This window comes from Nicotiana sylvestris, chromosome 10, assembly GCF_000393655.2.
Source record: "Nicotiana sylvestris chromosome 10, ASM39365v2, whole genome shotgun sequence".
Lineage (NCBI taxonomy): Eukaryota > Viridiplantae > Streptophyta > Magnoliopsida > Solanales > Solanaceae > Nicotiana > Nicotiana sylvestris.
Genome location: NC_091066.1, coordinates 97,562,517 through 97,584,616, shown reverse-complemented (window position 1 = coordinate 97,584,616; position 22,100 = coordinate 97,562,517). Strand labels below are relative to the sequence as shown.

The 22,100-nt window shown below is 44.6% G+C and overlaps 2 protein-coding genes across 2 annotated transcripts; both read left to right on the top strand.

Annotated features, from left to right (window-relative positions):
- Nucleotides 1–11,072: 11,072 nt before the first annotated feature.
- Nucleotides 11,073–17,507, top strand: LOC138879717 (protein WEAK CHLOROPLAST MOVEMENT UNDER BLUE LIGHT-like 1). Its single transcript, XM_070159353.1, has 3 exons — nt 11,073–11,201; nt 11,265–11,638; nt 17,288–17,507. Exons 1-3 carry the CDS (start codon nt 11,073–11,075, stop codon nt 17,505–17,507), a joined length of 723 nt encoding a protein of 240 aa, XP_070015454.1.
- A 1,284-nt stretch (nt 17,508–18,791) lies between these two features.
- LOC104214224 (uncharacterized) lies at nt 18,792–21,647 on the top strand. The gene is made up of 4 exons (XM_070159352.1): nt 18,792–20,225; nt 20,322–20,764; nt 21,051–21,134; nt 21,218–21,647. Exons 1-4 carry the CDS (start codon nt 18,792–18,794, stop codon nt 21,645–21,647), a joined length of 2,391 nt encoding a protein of 796 aa, XP_070015453.1.
- Nucleotides 21,648–22,100: the final 453 nt, after the last annotated feature.

Sequence of the window (22,100 nt, the reverse complement as noted above, 5' to 3'; positions counted from 1 at the left end):
AATTGAGCCGACAGCATCTAATGGGCACAGGTTCATTCTGGTAGCTATTGATTATTTTACCAAATGGGTTGAGGCCAAGACATTCAAATCAGTGACCAAGAAAGCTGTGGTCGATTTTGTCCACTCAAATATCATATGTCGATTCGGAATCCCAAAGGTGATCATCACAGATAACGGTGCTAATCTTAACAGCAACTTAATGAAGGAAGTATGTCAACAGTTTAAGATTACACATCGTAACTCTACCCCATATCGGCCCAAGGCGAATGGAGCAGTAGAAGCAGCCAACAAAAACATAAAGAAGATACTTCGGAAAATGATAGAAGGTTCAAAACAATGGCATGAAAAATTACCATTTGCATTATTGGGATACCGCACTACTGTTCGCACTTCAGTAGGAGCAACTCCTTATTTGTTGGTATATGGCACTGAAGCAGTAATTCCTGCAGAAGTTGAGATTCCTTCCCTTCGGATCATCGCCGAAGCAAAGATTGATGATGATGAATGGGTCAAAACCCGTCTGGAACAGTTAAACTTAATTGATGAAAAACGATTGGCCGCAGTATGTCATGGTCAATTATATCAAAGAAGAATAGAAAGAGCATACAACAAAAAGGTGCGTCCCCGGAAGTTTGAAGTAGGTCAGCATGTGCTGAAACGTATTCTTCCACATCAGGTCGAGGCAAAAGGCAAATTTGCCCCTAATTGGCAAGGACCATTCATTGTGACCAGAGTATTATCGAATGGTGCACTATGTTTAAAAGATATTGAAGGCAAATGCATAGATATGGCGATCAATTCTGACGCGGTAAAGAGATATTATGCATAATTTTTTTTTTGAATATTTGTATTTAGCATTATTTCGAAGATTGGAATGACAAAGGCCATTTATTCTGCTATCCAAACACTATACCCTTTATTTCCCCCTTTGAGCCATACTTGTTTCTTTCTTACCCCCTCTTGGAAGTAATAATAATAAAAAAAAATCATCACTATTATGTAGTGAACTACGTTTGACCTGATTCCTTAAAGAAGGATACGTAGGCGCCTCACGGCTCGGTCATAGGGTGCACGATATACATAACGTGCACAAAAAGTTATGTCAAGCGACTCCAATCAGAAACTGGGGTAGAAATTGTATTGGAAGTAAGAAAAAGATTCCAAGAGTTGTAATTTTAAACCGGGAATTCCTTAGCGATCAAGCCAAAAATTAGTTCCGAGAAAGGGAGGCGACCAAGAAGAACAAGGCAAATGAGCCACAACATGTCATCCACATGATCATGGGGGCGTCGATGCCCCGCAGGAACCTCTAATGAGAAGGACAAAAATATCCATCACCAGAGAAAAGCAGACCCGGGGATATATTCCCGAGGATGCCCTCACATTCAGCGAAGAGGACACTGAGACCTTGTCTCAACCTCACAATGGCGCACCGGTAATCTCTTTCCTTGTAAATTCTTTTCAAATAAAACGTGTACTCGTGTATCCAGTTAGCTCGGCCAACATTATCAGGTTGAGGGTGATAGAGCAGCTCAGACTGCTCGACCAAATCATGCCCGCCACTCGGGTCCTCAACGGATTCAACATGGCAACTGAAACAACGAAAGGAGAAATCATCCTCCCGGTCACCATGGCCGGCACGACCCAAAATGCCAAATTCCATGTCATTGAAGGAGACATGAGGTATAACGCCTTATTCGGACAGCCATGGATACACTACATGAGAGCGGTACCATCCACTCTTACCAAATGATGAAGTTCCCAACAAAGGACAGAATTAAAACCGTCTACAGGGAACAGCATGCTGCAAGGGAAATGTTCGCGGTGCACGATGTCGCACTGATGCTCGCACCTCCTCCTGTAAAAGGGCCGAAAGGTAATCGAGCCACACCCTCAATCAAGCCTGATTAAACTAAATAAAGGACCGTACCGCGTCCTCATCTCGAGTGATTGGAACACATCGATTCTCAAAACATCGTTAGCGCGTCTTGCATTAAAGTATGGTCATCTACCTTTTCATTTCGTATTTCAAACTAACCTTTATACAGGCGCCCAAGTGAAGCGATCAGAACGCTAACCCAGCTCGAAGACCTTAAGGTTTTAAAGCATCCGTTGCACGTTTTTCCTTCGACCGAGTTTTTATCCACGAAAAAGGGTTTTACCAGCAAGGTTTTTAACGAGGCAACATCTGCATGCTACCTAAGGGAAAATCAACAAGTGTTCGAGGCCTCTTTTGCAATCAACCCCGAACATTGGGGGGCATCCCCCCCCCTACCTGGAAACCACCCGCTCAAAAAAACCAAGAAATGCCAAACGGGTTCCCTATAGGAAAGGAATGTACCGGGCCAAACGGTCAAACAAACCATGTCCATATAGCCGGGCCCCCGACGGCGAATACATGTACACTTGCATCAAATAATTGAAGAACATCTTTTGTCAAGGCATCTCACGCTCCAAAAGAGACTCAGCACCTTCGCAAAAACAATTCCTCTGTTGGAAATGTCCCAAATACTCGGGGACTGGCGTCAAAATCTCAAACGAAAAGTGCACGACCTCAGGGCCGGGATATCCAAACTCATAAGCCCTCAACGAGGCAGCACGAAAATCATGAAACATCTCTAAAAGGAAAAATGTCCTGAATACTCGAGGACTGGCGTCAAAATCTCAAAAGAAAAGCGCACGACCTCAGGGTCGGGACCTCCAAAATTGTAGCCCCCGACGAGGCAATGTGAAGTTTACAAAAAATGGCTCCTAAGTCAGGCAACTCTCGACGACTCGGAGACTGCCGTCAAAATGCCACCTCCAGTAACTCATCAAAACACGAGGCCATAAGACCCGGAGCGGGCAGAATTGGTCATGTAAGACCTCAATGGCATGAAAAATCTGTAAGACCTCAATGGCATGAAAAAACTATAGGACCTCAACAGCATGAAAAAACTGTAAGACTTCAACGGCCTAGAAAAAACTGTAAGACCTCAACGGCATGAAAAAACTGTAAGACCTCAACGGCATGGAAAAAACTGTAAGACCTCAACAGCATGAAAAATCTATAAGACCTCAACGGCATGAAAAACTGTAAGACCTTAAAGGTATGAAAAATCTATAAGACCTTAACGGCATAAAAAACCATAAGATCTCATCGGCATGAAAAAACGGTAAGACCTCAACGGCATGAAAAAACTGTAAGACCTCAATGGTATGAAAAATCTGTAAGACATCAATGGCATGAAAAACTTGTAAGACCTCGACGGCATGAAAAACTTGTAAGACCTTACTACAGGCATAAACGTGATCCCGAAGTTTGGCTATATATCGAATTTGTAAGACCCCTAAAAAGGCATACCCTCGATATAGACACCCAAACTACTACACTCGGGACCAAAAATGGCTCTGGCCAAACACAAATGACTACGGTTATACAGCTGTACCAACCGAATTAACGCGACTCGGGGATGCCCGACCGTCGCTACAAAATCATAGGCCATTACTTCGAATCTACTTCGAAAAGAACCGGTTAAACAGGCTACCCTCGACAGGAAAAACAGCTTTGACCATGTCAGCTCCAAATCACAAGGCTTCGAGCTACTCAGCCTACGAGCTAAACCTTCTGAGGTGCTCGAACATTACCGCAAACAACTTGAAATTGAGGTTCCTCCTGAACCGACGATGGGTCAGGCAAAATCATTTCAAATAGTCCTTAACGAGAGGAAAACAAAGCCTACATATGCCTAAGGGAAAAGCATAAGAGCCATTATCGCCAGCCTAACGAGCCTCAGGTCCACACACTAAAAGGTCGCAACGATCAAAAGTGTGAGAGCCACTGTCGCTAGCTTAAAATTTGAAATCTTGAGGGTCAAAATGAGCTCGAGTCACAACCAGAGTCAGAGACCGGACCCAAAATAGTTAATTATACACGCCTAAGGGCAAAGTGTAAGAGTCGTTGTTGCCAGCTTAACGAGCCTCAGGGTCGTGCATATAAAGGTCGCTTTGACCCAAGGCATAAGAGCCATTGTCGCCAGCCCATGCAAATACAGAACTTGAGGGTCAATTGTGCTCGAGTCGAAACCCGACTCGGAGACTGAACCCAAAATAGTTAAAATACAAATGCTCAAGGGAAAGGCGAAAGATCCATTGTCGCCCGCCAAGGCAGACACAAAAGCTTGAGGGTCGAATGAGCTCGAGTCGAAGCCCGACTTGGAGACTAAACCCAAAACAGGTAAGAGCAAAAGCATAAGAGCTCTAACTCCAACTTACACTAAAAAGGTTGCACCAACCGAGCACGAAAGAGCCCCCAGGCCTGCCTAATGAGACCTAGAGCCATATCACGAATCTAAGGATTCTCACCAACTTTGAAACCAGTCCACCTGGTCAGAAGCAAAGCATAAGGGGGTACAAAAGAAATAAAGCCTCAAGTTTTCTTTTATTTACATACGTGAAAAAGTGCATTCTCCATCTACAAATACGCTCCAAAGATATTACATACAAAATGGCAAAGCCTACGCCCCGCCCCTGAGGGCTACGGCCTATCATCCTCATTTTTACTCTCCTCGGCGTCGGACAAGAGTGATCGATCATCACGCTCACCCGCCTTTGCTAGTGCCAGCTCCTCCAAGATGGCGAAACCCCTATCAAGGGTCTTCTCGAAAGTCTTTCTTTAAGACTTGCAATGAGCATATTCTTTAATCCTCCCTTCGTGACCGAGGATCCTTTTTAACTCGGCTTGAGCATCGCAACATCCTTTGAATAGATCGCCATCTCCTGGTCAGCCTCAGTTTGGCTCATCGCAGCTTCTGCCCGGGTATCAACGACCTCAGCCCCGACTTTTGAAAGCTCGGACTCGAGCTCTTCAAACATTTCTATCTGAGCCAAAGCACTGTCGCGAGCTAGGCGAAGTTGAGCTTCAAAAGCAGAAACTTTGGCCAGAGCATTCATCCGCCCTAAAGTCTGAGCCTCTGCCCGAGCTTTCAACTCATCACGCTCGCACCTGGCCCGGTAACTTCACCTACAAGGCATTCCATGGCCTTTGTCTTTTTATACAACTGAAATACACTAAGTGTCAGCCCCAGGAGTCATAAGACGGAATGCACATTCATCCGGGAAAGCTACCCGCTCCTTCTTGTGGTTTTCGCAGTTTAAGTTTCGGATCGCCTCACACTGCAAAATGCACCAACTCTACCACTTTTTCATCACAAAAGAGCCTCAGGGGCCTCTCCTCACCCAGGGTTTTCCATAAGCTTGGCTTCACAACGAAGCAGCCCGGACTCGAGCTTGTCGGATGCCTGCAAAATAAAACTAAGGAAAGGGGGCGCAAAGCTTGAAAACCTATTCCAAAACTCACCGCAAAGTGAAGCCGATGGGCTTCCTCGAAGGCCAAACGTGCACTTGCCAATCCAGTCCTTTCGGCCCTGAAAGAAACTGCTTCGGCCGAAGCACGGTCACTTAGCGTATACGATCCGGAGTCTCTAGTATCTTCCAAAATGCCGTCAATGGAAAAGGAAGGTGATAGCAAGGAAGGAATAGCACAACACTCACCATGATATTTTGCTTCCCACCTGTCCCGGACAAAGCTCACCACTCGCATTCCTCACAGGTCGAATGGGTCACCAATTCTCGGACCCAGTCTGGCAGATCATGAACGTGACCCAACGCCCATAAAACCACTGCAGCGGAAGAGAAGAAGGCATGATTACAAAATTGGCTTTCGCCATAGACGGAACTAATAAAGCACGAGATGCACTACTTACGAGTATAGCTTCATTCCTCAGTAAATGGCATGTGCTGCTCGAGTATAATGCCAGCGGTCCGCACCCGAATGAAGTGACTCATCCATACCCGATCTCCATTTTCCTTGATAACAACAATGAAGGGCGTAGTCAATCGGCACCGCAAAGTTAACAGACATCGATGGTCTCGAGGACCAGAGGCGGAGCTCTCCTCTCCCTATCGAACAGACCTTGACATAGCCACCGTGGCGGTCACAAAATTAGAGAACTAAAAAAATGAGGATATGTGCAGACACGTTAGTGCTGGAGTGCAGAAGGGCTGGCGTAGAAAGAGAAAGACAGCTGCTTAAAATGGGGTAATCCCTGAAAAGGCAAAAACAACCATATTTATGCATGGAAAAAACGGCGACGATTCGCCTACCTCAAAACTGGTTAGGAACACTAAACGAGAACACCCTCTCCAGTCCCAAAGCGATACCCGACCTTGAGGACCTCCATTAGAACGAGGTTAGGCTCCAAGAAGCCAATATCACTATCACCTGTCCCGAGGTGGTACCCGACCTCGAGGACCTCCATCAAGACGAGGCTAGGCTCTAGAGAGCCGATGACGCCTTTGCCAAAGGAAATACTCGACTTCGGGGAATTTTTTCAAAAGGGAATCAGGCTCCAAGGAAATAAGCATTTGAACTCCATCTGTATGGTCTTGGCCCCGGGTACCATCCAAGATCGGACAAAACTCTTTCAAAATCTATGTACAGCACCATAAGGTCGTTCACACTAAGCCTATAGCGTGTTTCCAGATGGTCAAAATTTGAACGAATCTCCGCTCGAGGACTGCCCTCAAAAGATCAAAGGCAACCCCCGCCTACAGGCCCCCAAACAAATTTCTTCTCAAAGGTTACCACGAAGTTTAACTAGTAAGTCATGAGTCCAAGGCCTGAAACATTATTCTCAATTTACCCGAAGTCAAGGTCCCGGCGACCTGAATTTATGAACCTTATTAAGGTTCGATTCGAGGGATTGCAAGGGATTCCGCACGAAGCCGTTGTCATCAACCAAATGCCGAAAGGTATACTCTCACCCTGGTTTGGTATTAGCACAAACATAAAATAATGAAGCAAGCATCGAAGACAAATCGGGAAAAAATCTTTGTATTCATGAAATATTCCATTACAAAATCCCACAAGGGGTCCTTACATATGATTACAAAAGCGCACGAGGGGTCCTTACATGAGAACAAAGAAGTAGAAGAGTGTACATACAATAAAAGCCTAAGAACCTAGCCTATTCTCAAAAGTGCGTCCTCAATAGCAGCAATTTCGATATCATCTCCTCAATCGCGCGTCCTCAAAGACAATATATTCCAAGCACAATCCCCTCGAAAGTCTTATCTCGATTCCCCAGAATGGCATCTTCATTAGGAGAGACGACGAAGGGGAAATCGATGGAGAAGAGCAAAGTGACGCGGAAAAGGGCAGGTGGGAATGAAGAAGTGGTTGGGTGAAAAATCTGGCTAGTATGGATTTCGCTAGGCTATTGCTGTAAAGCCACTTCTTGAGATGTTGCCCCGGCATGGGAGGCGGTAGTTACTAGACAGTGCCACCATACCCCAAGGAATCCAAAAGGGGTGTAATGCGCCAAGCCAAGGGAGGAGGGTGAGCAGTGGTGTATAATCCGAGCCCCCTCTTGAGCAGCGGTGTATAATCCAAATGTTTCCTTGGGCCAGAGGAAATCGGTCCTCTGCTTCATCATCCCGAGCTGACGGAGATGACAACAACATGAAAACAGCATAATCTCGCTCGACCAGAGAAGGTCCGAAAGATAGGCCATTGCATGCCCGATATTGCCATAAAAATCTTGAGGCCATGGGCCCCAAACATGGTGAACGACAAAGAGTAAAGATAGCAAGAAAGGAGGAATGGATAGGAATGGAAAGATACTTTGGTAAAAAGTTGATCCCAGGAGACCCCCATTTATAGAAAGAGGGGTAACATAACCGACGACGCTATTATCGCCCTCAAAAAACATAACGACAGGCGCATTCAATGCATTCATGGGAGCTGAATCGACGGTGACATTATGGCTCTGAAGAATGAGAAACCGCAATGCGTTGAATGGTCGTGGAAACGCAAGACAACGAAATGCTTTGATAATCATGGAAGCTTGCGTCATCAGCAGGATGTCATTACGGGAAGCCCGCAGAGTGGGATGTCAAAATCATTTCTTGTCGCTTCTCTCTAAGAAACGCATGGACTATCTGTATATGGTGAAATTGGGGGAACCAATTTCTCATTAATAAGGCACTCCGGGAGGTTACCTCGGAGGTTCGAGACCACAGACCGAATCCCCCCCCTCCCCAAGATATATCAACACCCTACCTGGGGATAGAGTTGGCCGAGACCCCAACGGGCATGGGGAGTTTCTGAAAAATTAAGCTGGGGCCGGTTGTGTCTATCAGGCTAGTTTAAAAGTTAGTCTGTGCCTGCATCTTGAAGCTAGTCAGTTGTCCTATCCCGCTTTCTTTATCATTAATGTATCTTGTACTATATTGGGATTTCCCCTCCTATATAAGGGGAATCTTTGGCACTTTGTAAACCATGTTGCTCCAACTATTCTACACGAAATATACAAGAACTCTTTCTTTTCTCTCTAACATATTCTCCCGACACTATTGCTATTGCTTATTACTTTCATACTTGTTCTTCATTTATTGCTTGTTATTCGCCATAGAGAGCCTCCTTTAATATATCCTAACTATTAGCCCATTCCCGATTATCCCCGATAGCTAAAGCTCGAGCCCAAGCATCGACCTCGAGGCCCCTCATCGGTCAGTCCGAGGACAGAACAGCTAACCCCTTGGTTTGATTATAACTCTATTTTAGCTCACATTTTATCTTTTATCTCCATACATCTAGAATCAACCACTTTAACAACTAGAATAAAAATAGATCACGTATTTTTAGATTCCCATCAACAAATTTAATTGTTATTAGCATTTTCACGGTAAACACACGTCGTTTTAACTTCGAACACGTATCAGTCGCTGGTTGACTTTCCTCGAATATGAAACATCGCGCATTGATTATCCTTCCTCTATAAAAACTCCGAGCCCTTTTTAGTTTTTCACTTTCTGATTCTTGAGCTCTTTGATTTACCCTTGAATTCTTCACTTAGCTTTACCCTCTTCAAATCTTCATACATTGCTCCTTAGATCTTCATATCTTCATATTCAAATCCTCATACTTCCCATTTAAGTCATCAAACCATAGCTTCATACCTTTATCCCCATCTTCAAATCTTCATCCCTCATCTTCAAACCTTCATATTTTTCTTCAAGCCTTCATATTTTCTAGAACCCAATGGCAAAAACTTCCATATTCGTGCCTCAGCAAACCGCCCTTTCATCTTCCAACCTGGCATGGATGCCGAGATAGCCATTCCCGAGGTGGCCTAGGAGCTTTCTTTGAAGAGTTTTGTCCCCACGGTTTGCTCCATTGAGAATAACTTCAATGTCGAGAAGGCCTCCAGTCAACAGGACCGGGGCGAGGGAGCATGGAGGTACATATGCCTCGTTACTGAGGACACACTCCCCATAGTTCGGGTAGACTGTAACTGAGAGGGAGGGGAGGTGGTCATCCTCAAGCCTAGTGAATATATCACCACTCATGTGGAGGAGTACCTAAGTGTTTATACTTACCCTTCACACTCGCCCCTGTGGACCCTATAATCCTCGACTTGTACAAAAGGTATGAGGTCTGCCTTGGGCAGATTCACCCATCCTTTTGAAGGATCGTAATCCTCCTCCGCCACTTCTTAAATAACATCGAAACACCTCGGTTCACCCTCGACCATTTGCTTTATCTCTATAGTTCTTGAAACTTCTGAGGGGGATTGATCAAGCTCGTTCGTCGAGCAAGTAAAGCACTATTCTTGAGCGTCGATGAAGATTGAGATCGAGGTTGGCAGGGGAGGTTCGTTCGAGTGAAAACCGAAGACCTCATCCCCCCCCCCAATTTCTACTGTTACCTGAAAAGTGGAACACATCCCATAAGTTTTTTCCTTCTTGAGTACTTGGCACTCTCTTTTATTAATCACATAATTACTTGTGTTTACCGTTGTGCAGTGGTTGTCAGGGCCCTAATGTAGCTTCAAGGAGTAGATCGAGGGGATCTGCAAACAAATGTCTTACTTCAAGCACAAATTACACAAGCTCTCGAACGGAAAGTGGTAGGCCCGTTCCCATGGTGATAGTTTCTCCCAAATAATTATACTCATACACTTACTTGTATTTTTGCTAAGTCTTCTTCCTTCTCACCAATTTGCCCAAGACCATCGAGTGTAGGCCATTGGATGATGACAAGGACCCATCTTCGCTTGCCGAACCCTCAATTTCGGGACAACCCAGGGCTGCCGGAAAGGAGGAGAAAAAGAAAGAGAAGAGGAAATACCCAGGCTCCCTAGATGCCGAGGTGAAGAAGAAGAGAGTGGTTGTCCGGGTCTGGAAAAGCAACAAAGTGTATGGAAGCCAGGGTACCAAACCCTGATTTCCTCTTCTACCTTAGGGATTACTCTGAGGATGACAACCTAGAGTTCATTGCACACGAGTCGACCATCAACAAGGGGGAGCAGGTGGAAACTAAAAAAGGTGGAAAAGAGGTTGATCCCCTTCTAACTCGGGAACTAGAAGGAGAGTCAGAGGCCACAGCCTCCCGAGAAGGTGCTCCTACTCCGAATAGGTAACTGGTGTCATCATCATCGCAGAGACACCATCCCACACAGAGTCCATGTTCAAAGAGGCTCAAGCCGATAAAGAGAGATCAAATGAGACGGTTCAGGCCTAGATGATTCCCTTAACATGTTCTTCAATGGCATGGACATGAGCGCGTTGGAGGACTACTCCGGGATTAGTCACCTAGAGGTCCCAAAAAAGGATGTGCCATCGGGAACGGTTGAGCCGAGCTCGAGCCCGAAGATAGTGTGGAAGTTCCCTACCCCGAGTGTGGATCCCGACCATAAGAGAATGGTCGTTGTTACTATCCCAACGGATGCTCGGACTCTTTCCACTCTAGTGGGTGTAGCCATCTACCTTCGATTCTTGGTGACCAAGGAGGACTAGGAGAAGATGAATGAAGTAGGCACATCAAGCCTCTTCAACGTGGCGCAACTTGCACTGAAATGGGTAAGACATCTACCATTGGTATCCTTTGCAGATTTTGCTTAGCTTTAGCATGTTCTAATGAACTCATTATTTTTCAATCTTCGGTCCTTCATCATGAAAGCTTTTTCTGGTCTCGCTTGGAAATCAGCCAGCTCGAGTTCGAGCTCAAATAGTAGGTCCGGAAGAAGTACATGCACAGGGCTCTCAATGAAAAACAAGATGAGGCTCTTAAGGATCTCACAACTCTCCGGGACAAGCTGGAAAAGGCGCAGAAGGAGGCCTCATATATGAAACGAGAGAATGCCGCTCTAGTCGAGAAGGTAAGGATCTTTTAGACTAAAAACAAGGAGCTACGCGTGATGACTAACAACGCAACTTCGCAGGTCCAAGAGAAGAAAGACTTGATTGACCATCTTCGGGCCAAGATGGATGAGGTCAAGGCCACAGTCGAGGCGTTGAGGGGTAGGATGGACTTGCTGGGTTCAAAAAAAAAGGCTACAAAAGAGGAGCTAGCATCAGTCAAGGACCAGCTCCAGGTGGCAAAGGACAAGGCTGACAAGTGGTCTCGGATAAATGATGTACTCCGAGCACAACTTAACTCAGTCGTCCTGGAACGGGATTCCCTCAGCCAGGAATACACCGTGTTGAAGTCCAAATCAAAGGCAACTTTGATCGGTTCCTCCAAAGTCAAGGAAATGCTGGCCCAATATAAGGTTGATGTCGAAATAGTCGAGGCCTGCTTAAAGATGAAGACCGAGTATGTAAAGAGGTTATCCTAGAGGGAGACCCTCGAGGGGATTCATTCCCGAGGTTTTGACCTCTTGGCCGAGATCGAAGAATCCAAGACGCTCGAGGCCGAGGCAAAGGAACTTTATGAGCCCGAAGGCCCCGAAGGCTCCGATGTTTCCGGTGCTGAGTCGAGCCTCGATGAAGATTAAGCATATATTCCTTGATTATTTTTTGGTTTTTCCTTGTATATTTTCTTTCTTGCTTGTTTTGAGGCTGTTTTATCATGTCTTTTAAATATTTTTGAAATATATAAGATTTTCCCTATGGCAATACCATGTTTTTACTTTTCAGCATCTCAGTGCAATTTTTTATTTATGTATCTTTCTTAATACCTTAGCATAGAATCAAACATAATCTAGAGTATCCGTTCTTCGTAGGCCCGAATAGGGCCCGATTTTTATTACTTCGGATTACTCGTGTCTTCACGACTTCGATAAAATTAAAGGCCTTTAAGATGCTTAAGTGTTTTAGTCATATACGACGATATTTTTGTCGAGAGTAGCCTTTTAATAGGTTTTGATTACGTAAGGGCCTTACTTTCTAAGTAAAGACTTCGGACATCTCTGAGCCTTTTTTAGGGTGGCTGTAACATTTTGCTTTCGGGAACTGCATAATAGGCTTGGTTCCTCCGGGATTCGATAGCCCAGGTCGTCCAAATTTTTTATCGGATGACAGTCAACGAGTAGGGGTAGCCTGTGGGCTTTAGGAAGTAGTATCCGTTATGAAGCATCAAAGAATGTAGTAGTAAAGCATAAGGGAAGCAAATATTTCTTTCATTGTTTTATATGTAGGTTACATAATCGGACGCGCATAAGCCTTGTGCAATGGCTAGAGTGGGCTACATGGGCACGATTCATATGACCGTTTGACCATTACAATGAATCCTAATCACCAAGCCTTGACTTTTGACATATAAAAATTTCCCTTGGTAAGGATCTTAACCTAGGGGTAATGGCCCCTAGTATTCGAGGCCAAACTTATGAGGGCTCTGATACCATTGATTTGGTGCAAACGATCATCAATTCCAGTTTAAGGTAGCACGTTTTACTAGTGGCTTATTACCGAAAACCTGCTTCAGGACAAAATCAGTTAAAGGGAAAAAGAAAACATGTGCTTTTACACCTAATAGTCACATTCGCCCCTGGCCAAGTACCTGCATACGTTAGTCTGTGATGTAACTAAATTAAGAAAAGGAATTAAGTTCATACCTTAGCAGTAGTACCGCTTTAAGTGTGCCACATTCCAGTTGTTCGGTAGATGTACATCGTTTCCCGATTCGAGTTTATACGAGCCTTTGCTAGTAATTTCGATGACTCAATACGGTCCTTCCCAATTCGAGCCCAGTTTCCCTTCGTTTGGGTTCCTGGTGTGTAGTGTTACCTTTATCAATCCAAAGTCCCCGAATTGAAAATGTCAAAGGTTGGCTCTTTAGTTGTAGTACCTCCCTACTCTTTACTTCTAGGCAGCTATCCGGACCAGGGCGGCTTCCGCCCTTTCATCCAATAATTCCAGGCTCATGGTCATGGCCTCGCCATTTAACTCTTCGGTACCATAATGGAACTTGAGGCTCCGTTCCCCTACTTAGACTAGTATTAAGGCTTTCGATTCATAGATTAGAGAGAACCTGGTCGCCCCGATACTAGACTTCAAAGTCGTACGGTGTGCCAACAGGACTTTGGGCAAGATTTCCTTCCACTTTCCTTTCGAATCGGTCAATCTCTTTTTCAGGTTTTGGAGTATAGTTTTATTAGTTGATTCTACTTTCCCATTCCCACTAGGGTGGTAAGGCGTTGATAATATCTTCTTGATTTTGTGGTCTTCAAAAAACTTACTTACCTTGCTACCGACGAATTGTATTCCGTTGTCGCAAACGATCTCGACCGGTATCCCAATTCGACATATTGTATGATCCAAGATAAAGTCGATGGCTTCTTTCTCTTGGACCTTCTCGAACGCCTGAGCCTCGACCCATTTGGAAAAATAATTAGTCATGAATAGTATGTATTGGAATTTACCGGGTGCCCATGGCAGGGGACCGACGATGTCCATTTCCCATTTCATAAATGGACATGGTGATAGGACCGGGTGGAGCATCACTATCGGTTGATGAATCATCGGGCATGTTTTTGGCACTCGTTGCATTTTTGCACAAAGTCTTTCGCATCCTTCTCCATTTTATTCCAGTAGTAGCCGACTCTGATTATCTTCCGAACTAAGGATTCTATCCCCGAATGGTTCCCGCAAGTACCCTCGTGGACTTCTCTCATGGCGTATTTGGTCTCTGATGAACCTAAGAATCTAGCCAGTGGCCCGAAGAAGGATCTTCTAAATAATTCCCCTTCGACTAAGCTAAATTTGGCAGCTTTGGTGCGCAGGGCTCTCGATTCTTTGGGATCCGATGCCAATTTTCCTATTTTCAGGTAGTCTATGTATTTGTTTCTCCAATCCCAAGTCAAACTTATCGAGTTTACTTCAGTGTGACCTTCTTCTACCATTGAGTTGAAGAGTTGCACCACAACCCCCGAGCTGAATTTGTTGGAGTTAACAGACGACCCCAAGTTGGCCAGTGCATCAGCCTCACTGTTTTGGCCTTGGGATACATGCTGTAGAGTCCATTCCTTGAATTGGTGTAGGGTTACTTGAAATTTTTCCAAGTACCTCCACATCCGTTCCTCTTTTATTTCGAACATTTCGTTGACTTGATCTACAACTAGGAGGGAGTCGTATTTGGCTTCGATCACTTCGGCTTGAGGCTTTTATCTAGTTCTAGACCTGTAATCATAGATTATACTCAGCTTCATTGTTAGTCAATTTTATAGTTCTAGTAGATTGTCTAATTACGCTTTCTACATGTGCTTTTAACACGATACCGAGCCCGGACCCCTTCCCATTGGAGGCACCATCCGTGAAAAGGATCCAGATTCCCAAATTAGCCCTCGAAGGGAGCAGTAATTCCATTTCAACTTCATGGACCAAGGCCCGTGTAAAGTCGGCCACGAAGTCATCCAAAGCCTGAGATTTTATGGCAGTTCAGGGTCGGTACTCGAGATCATACCTGCTAATCTCCAGGACCTATTTGGCCAGCTGGCTCGAGAGCTCAGGCTTATGCATGACATTCCTCAGCGAGTAAAAGGTTACGATACATATGGGGTGGCACTGAAAGAACGATTTTAATTTCTTGGAAGTGCATAGCAAGGCGAGCGCTAACTTTTCTAGGTGACGATACCTTGTTTCAGCATCTCTTAGGGTTTTACTAACATAATAAATAGGAAATTGTGTATCTTCTTCCTCCCGGACTAAGACACCACTTACCGCCACCTCGAAAATTGCCAAGTTGAGGTATAGTTGTTCGTCTACCTTTGGTGTGTACAATAAGGGAGGGCTCAACAGGTATCGCTTGAGTTCTTCCAATGCTTGCTGGCATTTCGGAGTCAAAGAAAAATTGTTCTTCTTTTTCAATAGTGATAAGAGCCGATGGCTCTTGTCCGACGATCTCGAGTTGACTGGCCCAATGCGGCTATACGCCTGCTCAGTATTTGAACCGACTTAACATTGTCAACTATGATGATGTCCTCTATGGCCTTTTTATGTCGGGGTTGATCTCTATCCCTCGATTAGATACCATGAATCGACCCCAAATGCACACTTCTCCGGGTTTAGCTTCATGTTGTACTTCCTTGGTATGTCGAAGGTTTCCTCCAAATGTTTCGAATGGTCCTCTACTCGCAGGGACTTAACCAATATATCGTCAATATAAACTTCTATTGATTTCCCCCTATTTTCTTTGAACACTCGGTTTACTAGGCTCTGGTAGGTGGCACCAGCGTTCTTTAATCCGAATGGCATTCGTTATAGCAGTAGGTGCCGGATTTTGTTATGAAAGAAGTCTTTTCTTGATCGTCCAGGTCCATCCAAATTTGGTTGTACCTAGAGTATCTCGTGCCTGGTAGTCGCATCGATCATTCGATCGATGTTAGGCAAAGAGAAAGCATCCCTTGGGAATGCTTTGTTTAGATCTTTATAATCCACAGATATCCTTAGTTTATTTCCTTTCTTAGGTACTACCACTACGTTAGCTAACCAATTCGGGTATTTAACTTCCCGGATATATCCTATTTTTAGAAGTTTGGATACCTCATCCTTGATGAATGTGTGTTTGATCTCGGATCGTGGCCTTCTGATAATAGGTGAATTTAACTATATTCAGGCCCTAAATAACTGCCTTCTTGCATAGTTTTGATAATAAAAGTGATAACAAAATGCTCATATTAGTGCTTTTCATGACTTGCAGGTTATATATGACTAGGGAAGGCTAGGGAGTACTTTTGGAGTCAAAAATTGAAGAAAGAGAGGCCATCCGTGAAATATCCCAAGTGAACCACGCAAAAACAGGCTGAAGAATCAGAGAAATGATTCTGCCGCGGTTCCACCACGACCGCGGCGAAACCGCGGTGAAGACTGCTCGCGGACAGAAGGAGATTTAGAGGAGCTGTTTGGCCGCGGTTCCACCGCGACTGCGGCAGAACCGTGGCAGGCGCGAGGAAGTTCAGGGACTAAAGTGCAAAACACGGGATTTTTAGCCCAAAACCCTATTTTAAACACTAGACTCCGCCCAAGAGAGGCATGTATTGAATTTTAGAGTATCTTGGCAAGAAAAACAATTGTGAGAGATCACCCAAAACATCTTTCTTCTTTTCTTTGATTTTTATTGCTAGTTTATGATGAATCTTATCTTAGTTTATTTACCCATAGTTATGAGTAGCTAAATCCTTTGTCTAAAGTTTTGATGGAACCTATTGGGGGATGAACTTATTGTTTATGTGAATACAAATTGCTAGTTTCAATCTTTATTTGTTCAACTATGTTCTTGTTGTAGTTAATTGACAGGATCCTCAATTAGCTGTGCCTATTTAGTATGCATAACTTGAGAGAGAGTGCATATTTAGGTTATTGTTGAACAACACTACTCCCAAAGTATAAGAGGGATCTATAACTGCGGGTTTAAAGGCGGAATTAGGGATAACGAAGCCTTGAGTGCAATCTTAAGTGAAATGTATTAATTAAGCTAGCTAGTGTATCTCGGGAGAGTGCAATAGTATATTACTGTGATTACTCGGGAGAGATTTACGATAAGAAAAGTGTTCATGATTGATAGAGGTGTGTTGGTCAATTTGTATCAAGCATAAACAGAAAGGATTCCATCAATAGGGGAAGTCATTACCTTAGCATTTTCTCATTATTGTTTACAACCTTAGCATTTTAGTTTACAGCTTGTTATTTACTTGCAATCTTAGTTAGTAAAGAAACCATCAACGGTGATTCAAACGTCTGGGGAAGTTGGTTCTCAAGAGTTTAGTAGTTCTAAAGATTGTGATTGATAGGTTAATTCTCTGTGGATTCGAACCTGGGCGGAATACTCAGGTTATATTTGCAACGTCCGCATTGTCCTTTTTATAAGGCATAGTTGGGCGTGATCAAATTTTGGCGTCGTTGCCGGGGAATTAACGGAATTATCAATTACCATTGATAGAAATACAACAAATTCTTAGTATAATCAGTCTTCTCTACACCAAGATTTGATTGAAAATTTTTGACAGTTGTTGACGTGGTTGCACAGGTGTATGCCTAGAAACTCTACGAGGACTGGAGAAGTACTTAAAGGACTCTCAGACCCAGAGAAAACATTCCGGATATTGAATCGTACCAACAAAAGACTTCAACAACCTCATCAAACACACAACCTCGAAATTGACATGGGTGACGTAGACAACGTCAACGGAAACGTTAGAGATAGGGCACTTCCTGTGCCTAAGGCTGCACTATATGACTGGGCATAACCCACAGCTGACAATCTGGCCACTGCCATTGTTGTGCCCGCGATACAAGATGAATCATTCCAGATCACGAACAACATGTTGCACTTGCTGCAAAACAAGGGATTATTTTCTGGGACACTAGCCGAAGATCCTCAGCAGCACTTGAAGAACTTCCTATCGATTTGCAAAACTCAAAGGCAACCCAACGTAACTCCGGAAGCAATCAGACTGTTATTATTTCCATTCTCGGTGACAGGAGCTGCTCAGGTCTGGCTAAACTCACTCCCCATAAACTCTATAGAAACTTGGGATGAGCTAGTCAAGCAATTTAACATCAAGTTCCACCCGCCCAACAAAACAGCTCAACAAATTGATGAGATCGTGAGCTTTAAACAGAAACCAATGGAGACACTGCATGAGACATGGAGCCGGTTTAAAGGAATGTTGGTTATATGTCCACACCATGGTATTCCAGATCAGATGTTGGGACAACGGTTTTACATGGGACTGTCAGATAGCATGAAGAACATTGTAGATGCCTCAGCTGATGGGGCGTTTTTGAGCAAAACTTGGAGAGACAGTCAGAGTCTGCTTGACAAAATGGCTCAAAATTCGGGGTGGACGATAAGGAATGCACCTATCACTCCAGTGGTACACTCAGTGCCTTTTGACCCATCAAATTCCATGGCTGAAAATGTGGCGACCCTTTTGACACAAATGAGCATACTCACCAAAAAGGTGGAGGAATCAGGGCAGAAATAGCAAGTGCACATTGTAGATACCACCAATGGGGGCTTGTGCACATCTTGCATTAGTCAGCCAATTGGTAATCCGTGGAATGCTGAACATGATCATCATCATCAGCACCCTGAGGACATGAACTATGTGTCAAACTATGGAGTCCATAGACAGGGCAATCAGAACTGGGGTCAGCAAACTCAGCAGCCATACAGACCACCTCAGCCACAGTACAACGCTGGAAACATGGGAGGTATAAGACCCCCCAACAATATGGCACCTTATCCAAGGTCACAGGGGTACAACAATCAACAGCAAGGGTATCTCCCACCTCAGCAATAGCATGGTGGAAGGCAAGAAGATGGGTTCACAAGACTTGAAGCAATGATGCAGCAGGTGATTGGGTCTAATGCAAAAATAAATGAAAGAGTAGATGCACATGACGCAGCAATCAAAAATATTGAAGTGCAATTGGGCTAAATTTCAATGTCTCTGAACAGTCGTCCTCAGGGGACATTACCTGCAGATACCCAAATCAATCCTAAAGATTAGGGCCCGAAGCAGCTGATGGTAGTGAGTCTCCGTAATGGCAGGGATCTTGATGTAGAGCAGGAGAGAGCTCGTGACAATATACAGGCTGAGACACTCATTCAGGTACCCATTGAGCTAGATGATTCCACAAGGCTGACAGATGTGACAATCCAGCCTGCTCAGGAAGAAAAGAATACTCAGCATGAGACCGAGAAAGTTGCTGAAGCAGTTGAAGAGTCGGTAGTAGAGATAGTAGCTGAGAAAGAAAAGTCCCAAGAGATTGGGAAGAAAAGACCTCCTGCTCCATTTCCACAGAGGTTGGCCAAGCATCAAAAGGAGGAGCAGTACAAAAAGTTCTTTGAGATGCTCAAGCAAATTCAGGTTAATATTCCATTGATTGAAGCTTTAAAGGAGATGCCTGGATACGCAAAAATGATGAAAGATTTAATGTCCCGAAAATTTTACTTCCAAGACTTGGCCACAAAGACACTTACTCAGACGTGCAGTGTAGTGGTAACTAGACCTGTTGCTGAAAATCTCTTTGATCCAGGGAGTTTTACTATTCCATGCACTATTGGAAACTTTGCTTTTGCGAAAGCACTTTGTGATTTAGGGGCCAGCATTAATCTTATGCCCCTGGTCATTTACAAAAGTTTGGGCATTGGGAGAGCTAGACCCACCTCTATGTTATTGCAGCTGGCTGACAAGACTGTGAAGCGTCCATTTGGGATCCTTGATGATGTACTTATTCAGGTGGGGAAATTCGTGTTCCCTGCAAATTTTGTGATATTGGATTGCAAAGTGGATGAAGAAATTCCTATCATCTTAGGAAGACCATTCTTGGCCACAGGGAGAGCTCTTATTGATTGTGAGATCGGGGAATTTAAGATGAGGCTAAATGACGAAGAGATTGTATTCAATGTGCAGAAATCTATGAGGCAACCAAGTGAGTTCGCCAATTACTCTCTTATTGATGCCGTGGATGTAATCGTACAGTCTGGTGATGAAGTGTTGACGGTTGAGGATCCCCTAGCTTCATGTTTGACGAATTTGGAGGAAGTGAATAGTGAGAACTTGGCGGAATGGGTGTTGGCACTGGAAGGTAGAGGGTCTTGGGAAAGAAATCTAGAGTTTGAGCCCCTACACTTAGAAAAGAGGGAGACTCCTCCAGCTAAGCCATCCATTGAAGAACCACCGAAGCTGGAACTAAAGCCATTGCCAGGCCACCTCAGGTATGAATTTCTGGGACCTGACTCCACTCTACCTATTATTATCTCATCTGGTTTGTTAGATGTGCAGGTCCAACAGCTTCTACAGGTATTGAAGGAGTGCAAAACTGCCATTGGGTGGACCATGGCAGACATCAAGGGGATCAGCCCCGCTTACTGCATGCATAAGATTCTGCTGGAAGAGGGGCACAAACCTTCCAGGGAACATCAGAGGAGGCTGAACCCAAATATGAAGGAAGTGGTGAAGAAGGAGGTGATAAAGTGGTTAGATGCGGGAATTATTTTCCCAATCTCTGACAGCAACTAGGTTAGCCCAGTTCAATGTGTGCCTAAGAAGGGTGGCATGACGGTTGTGAAGAATGACAACAATGAACTAATCTCAATAAGAACCGTCACAGGCTGGAGAATTTGCATGGATTATCGAAAGTTGAATCTAGCCACCCGGAAAGACCACTTCCCACTTCCCTTCATCGATCAGATGCTGGATAGATTGGCAGGGAGGTCACACTTTTGTTTTCTGGATGGGTACTCAGGGTACAATCAGATTTCCATTGCACCTGAGGACCGAGAGAAGACCTCCTTCACATGCCCTTATGGCATTTATGCCTTTAGGAGGATGCGCTTTGGCCTATGCAATGCACCCGCCACATTTCAACGGTGCATGATGGACATATTCAATGACATGGTTGAGGATACAATGGAGGTGTTCATGGATGACTTCTCAGTGGTGGGAAGTTCATTTGATGAGTGCCTGGTGAATCTGACGCGTGTGCTGGAAAGGTGCATCGAGACTAATCTGGTGCTGAACTGGGAGAAGCTGCCATTTCATGGTACAAGAAGGCATAGTCTTGGGGCACCGGGTGTCAAGCAAGGGAATATAAGTAGATCGAGCAAAGGTTGATGTAATAGCAAAGCTGCCTCCACCAACTTCGGTCAAAGCAATCAGAAGTTTTCTTGGGCATGCCGGTTTCTACCGGCGGTTCATAAAAGACTTCTCCAAAATCACCAAACCTCTCTGTAAGTTATTAGAGAAAGATCACCCGTTTGTATTTTCTGATGATTGCAGGGTAGCGTTTGAGGAGTTGAAGCAGAGGATGGTCACAACACCCATCATTGTTGCCCCCAACTGGGAGAAACCATTCGAACTAATGTATGACACTAGTGACTATGCAGTGGGGCAGTGCTGGGCCAGCGAAAAGACAAATTGATTTACCCAATCTACTATGCCAGCAGAACGCTAAGTGGAGCTCAGTTGAACTATACGGTGACTGAAAAGGAGATGCCAGTTGTGGTGTTCGCATTCGACAAGTTCCGATCCTACCTGATAGGATCAAAGGTAATCATCTACACTGACCATGCCGCTCTCAGGTACTTAATAAAAAAGAAAGACTCTAAGCCACGCCTGATTCGTTGGGTGTTGCTGCTGCAAGAGTTCGATCTTGAAATACGTGACCGCAAGGGCATTGAGAATCAAGTCATTGATCACCTATCACGACTTGAGGGAGCTGAAAATGCAATTGAAGTTGAGGAAATACTGGAAATTTTTCCGGACGAGCAACAGCTCGCCACCACTCATCAGGAAGCGCCATGGTATGCAGACTTGGCCAATTACCTGGCCAGTGGTATAGTTCCTCACGACCTTTCATCGGTCCAGAGGAAATGATTTTTTCGTGAAAGCCGCTTGTACTATTGGGATGAGCCCTATCTCTTTCGAATATGCCTGGATAACATGATCCGGAGATGCGTCTCCGAGATAGAACAATCTTCTATTTTGCAGGCTTGTCATGCATCGACTTATGGTGGACACTTTGGAGGGATCAGGACAGCAGCAAAGGTGCTAGAAGCCAGATTTTTCTGGCCGACTGTGTTTAAAGATGCTCACTCATGGGTGAAGGGTTGTAATGAATGTCAACGCACCGGGAACATTTTCCGGCACCACGAGATGCCCATGAACCTAATTCAGGAGATAGAAGTGTTCGACGTCTGGGGGATTGATTTCATGGGTCCCTTCGTCAGCTCCTATGGCAATAAGTACATCCTTGTTGCTGTAGACAATGTGTCCAAGTGGGTGGAAGCTGTAGCGTTGCCCACCAATGATGCAAAAGTGGTGGTGGGG

Coding starts and splice junctions, on each gene's coding strand:
- LOC138879717 (XM_070159353.1), top strand. CDS start 11,073: ATGCACAGGGCTCTCAATGAAAAACAAGATGAGGCTCTTAAGGATCTC. Junction 11,202..11,264: donor ATGCCGCTCTAGTCGAGAAG/GTAAGGATCTTT, acceptor GCAACTTCGCAG/GTCCAAGAGAAGAAAGACTT. Junction 11,639..17,287: donor TGCTTAAAGATGAAGACCGA/GTATGTAAAGAG, acceptor GTGGTTGCACAG/GTGTATGCCTAGAAACTCTA.
- LOC104214224 (XM_070159352.1), top strand. CDS start 18,792: ATGGTAGTGAGTCTCCGTAATGGCAGGGATCTTGATGTAGAGCAGGAG. Junction 20,226..20,321: donor ACCCAAATATGAAGGAAGTG/GTGAAGAAGGAG, acceptor GTGCCTAAGAAG/GGTGGCATGACGGTTGTGAA. Junction 20,765..21,050: donor CTGACGCGTGTGCTGGAAAG/GTGCATCGAGAC, acceptor TGATGATTGCAG/GGTAGCGTTTGAGGAGTTGA.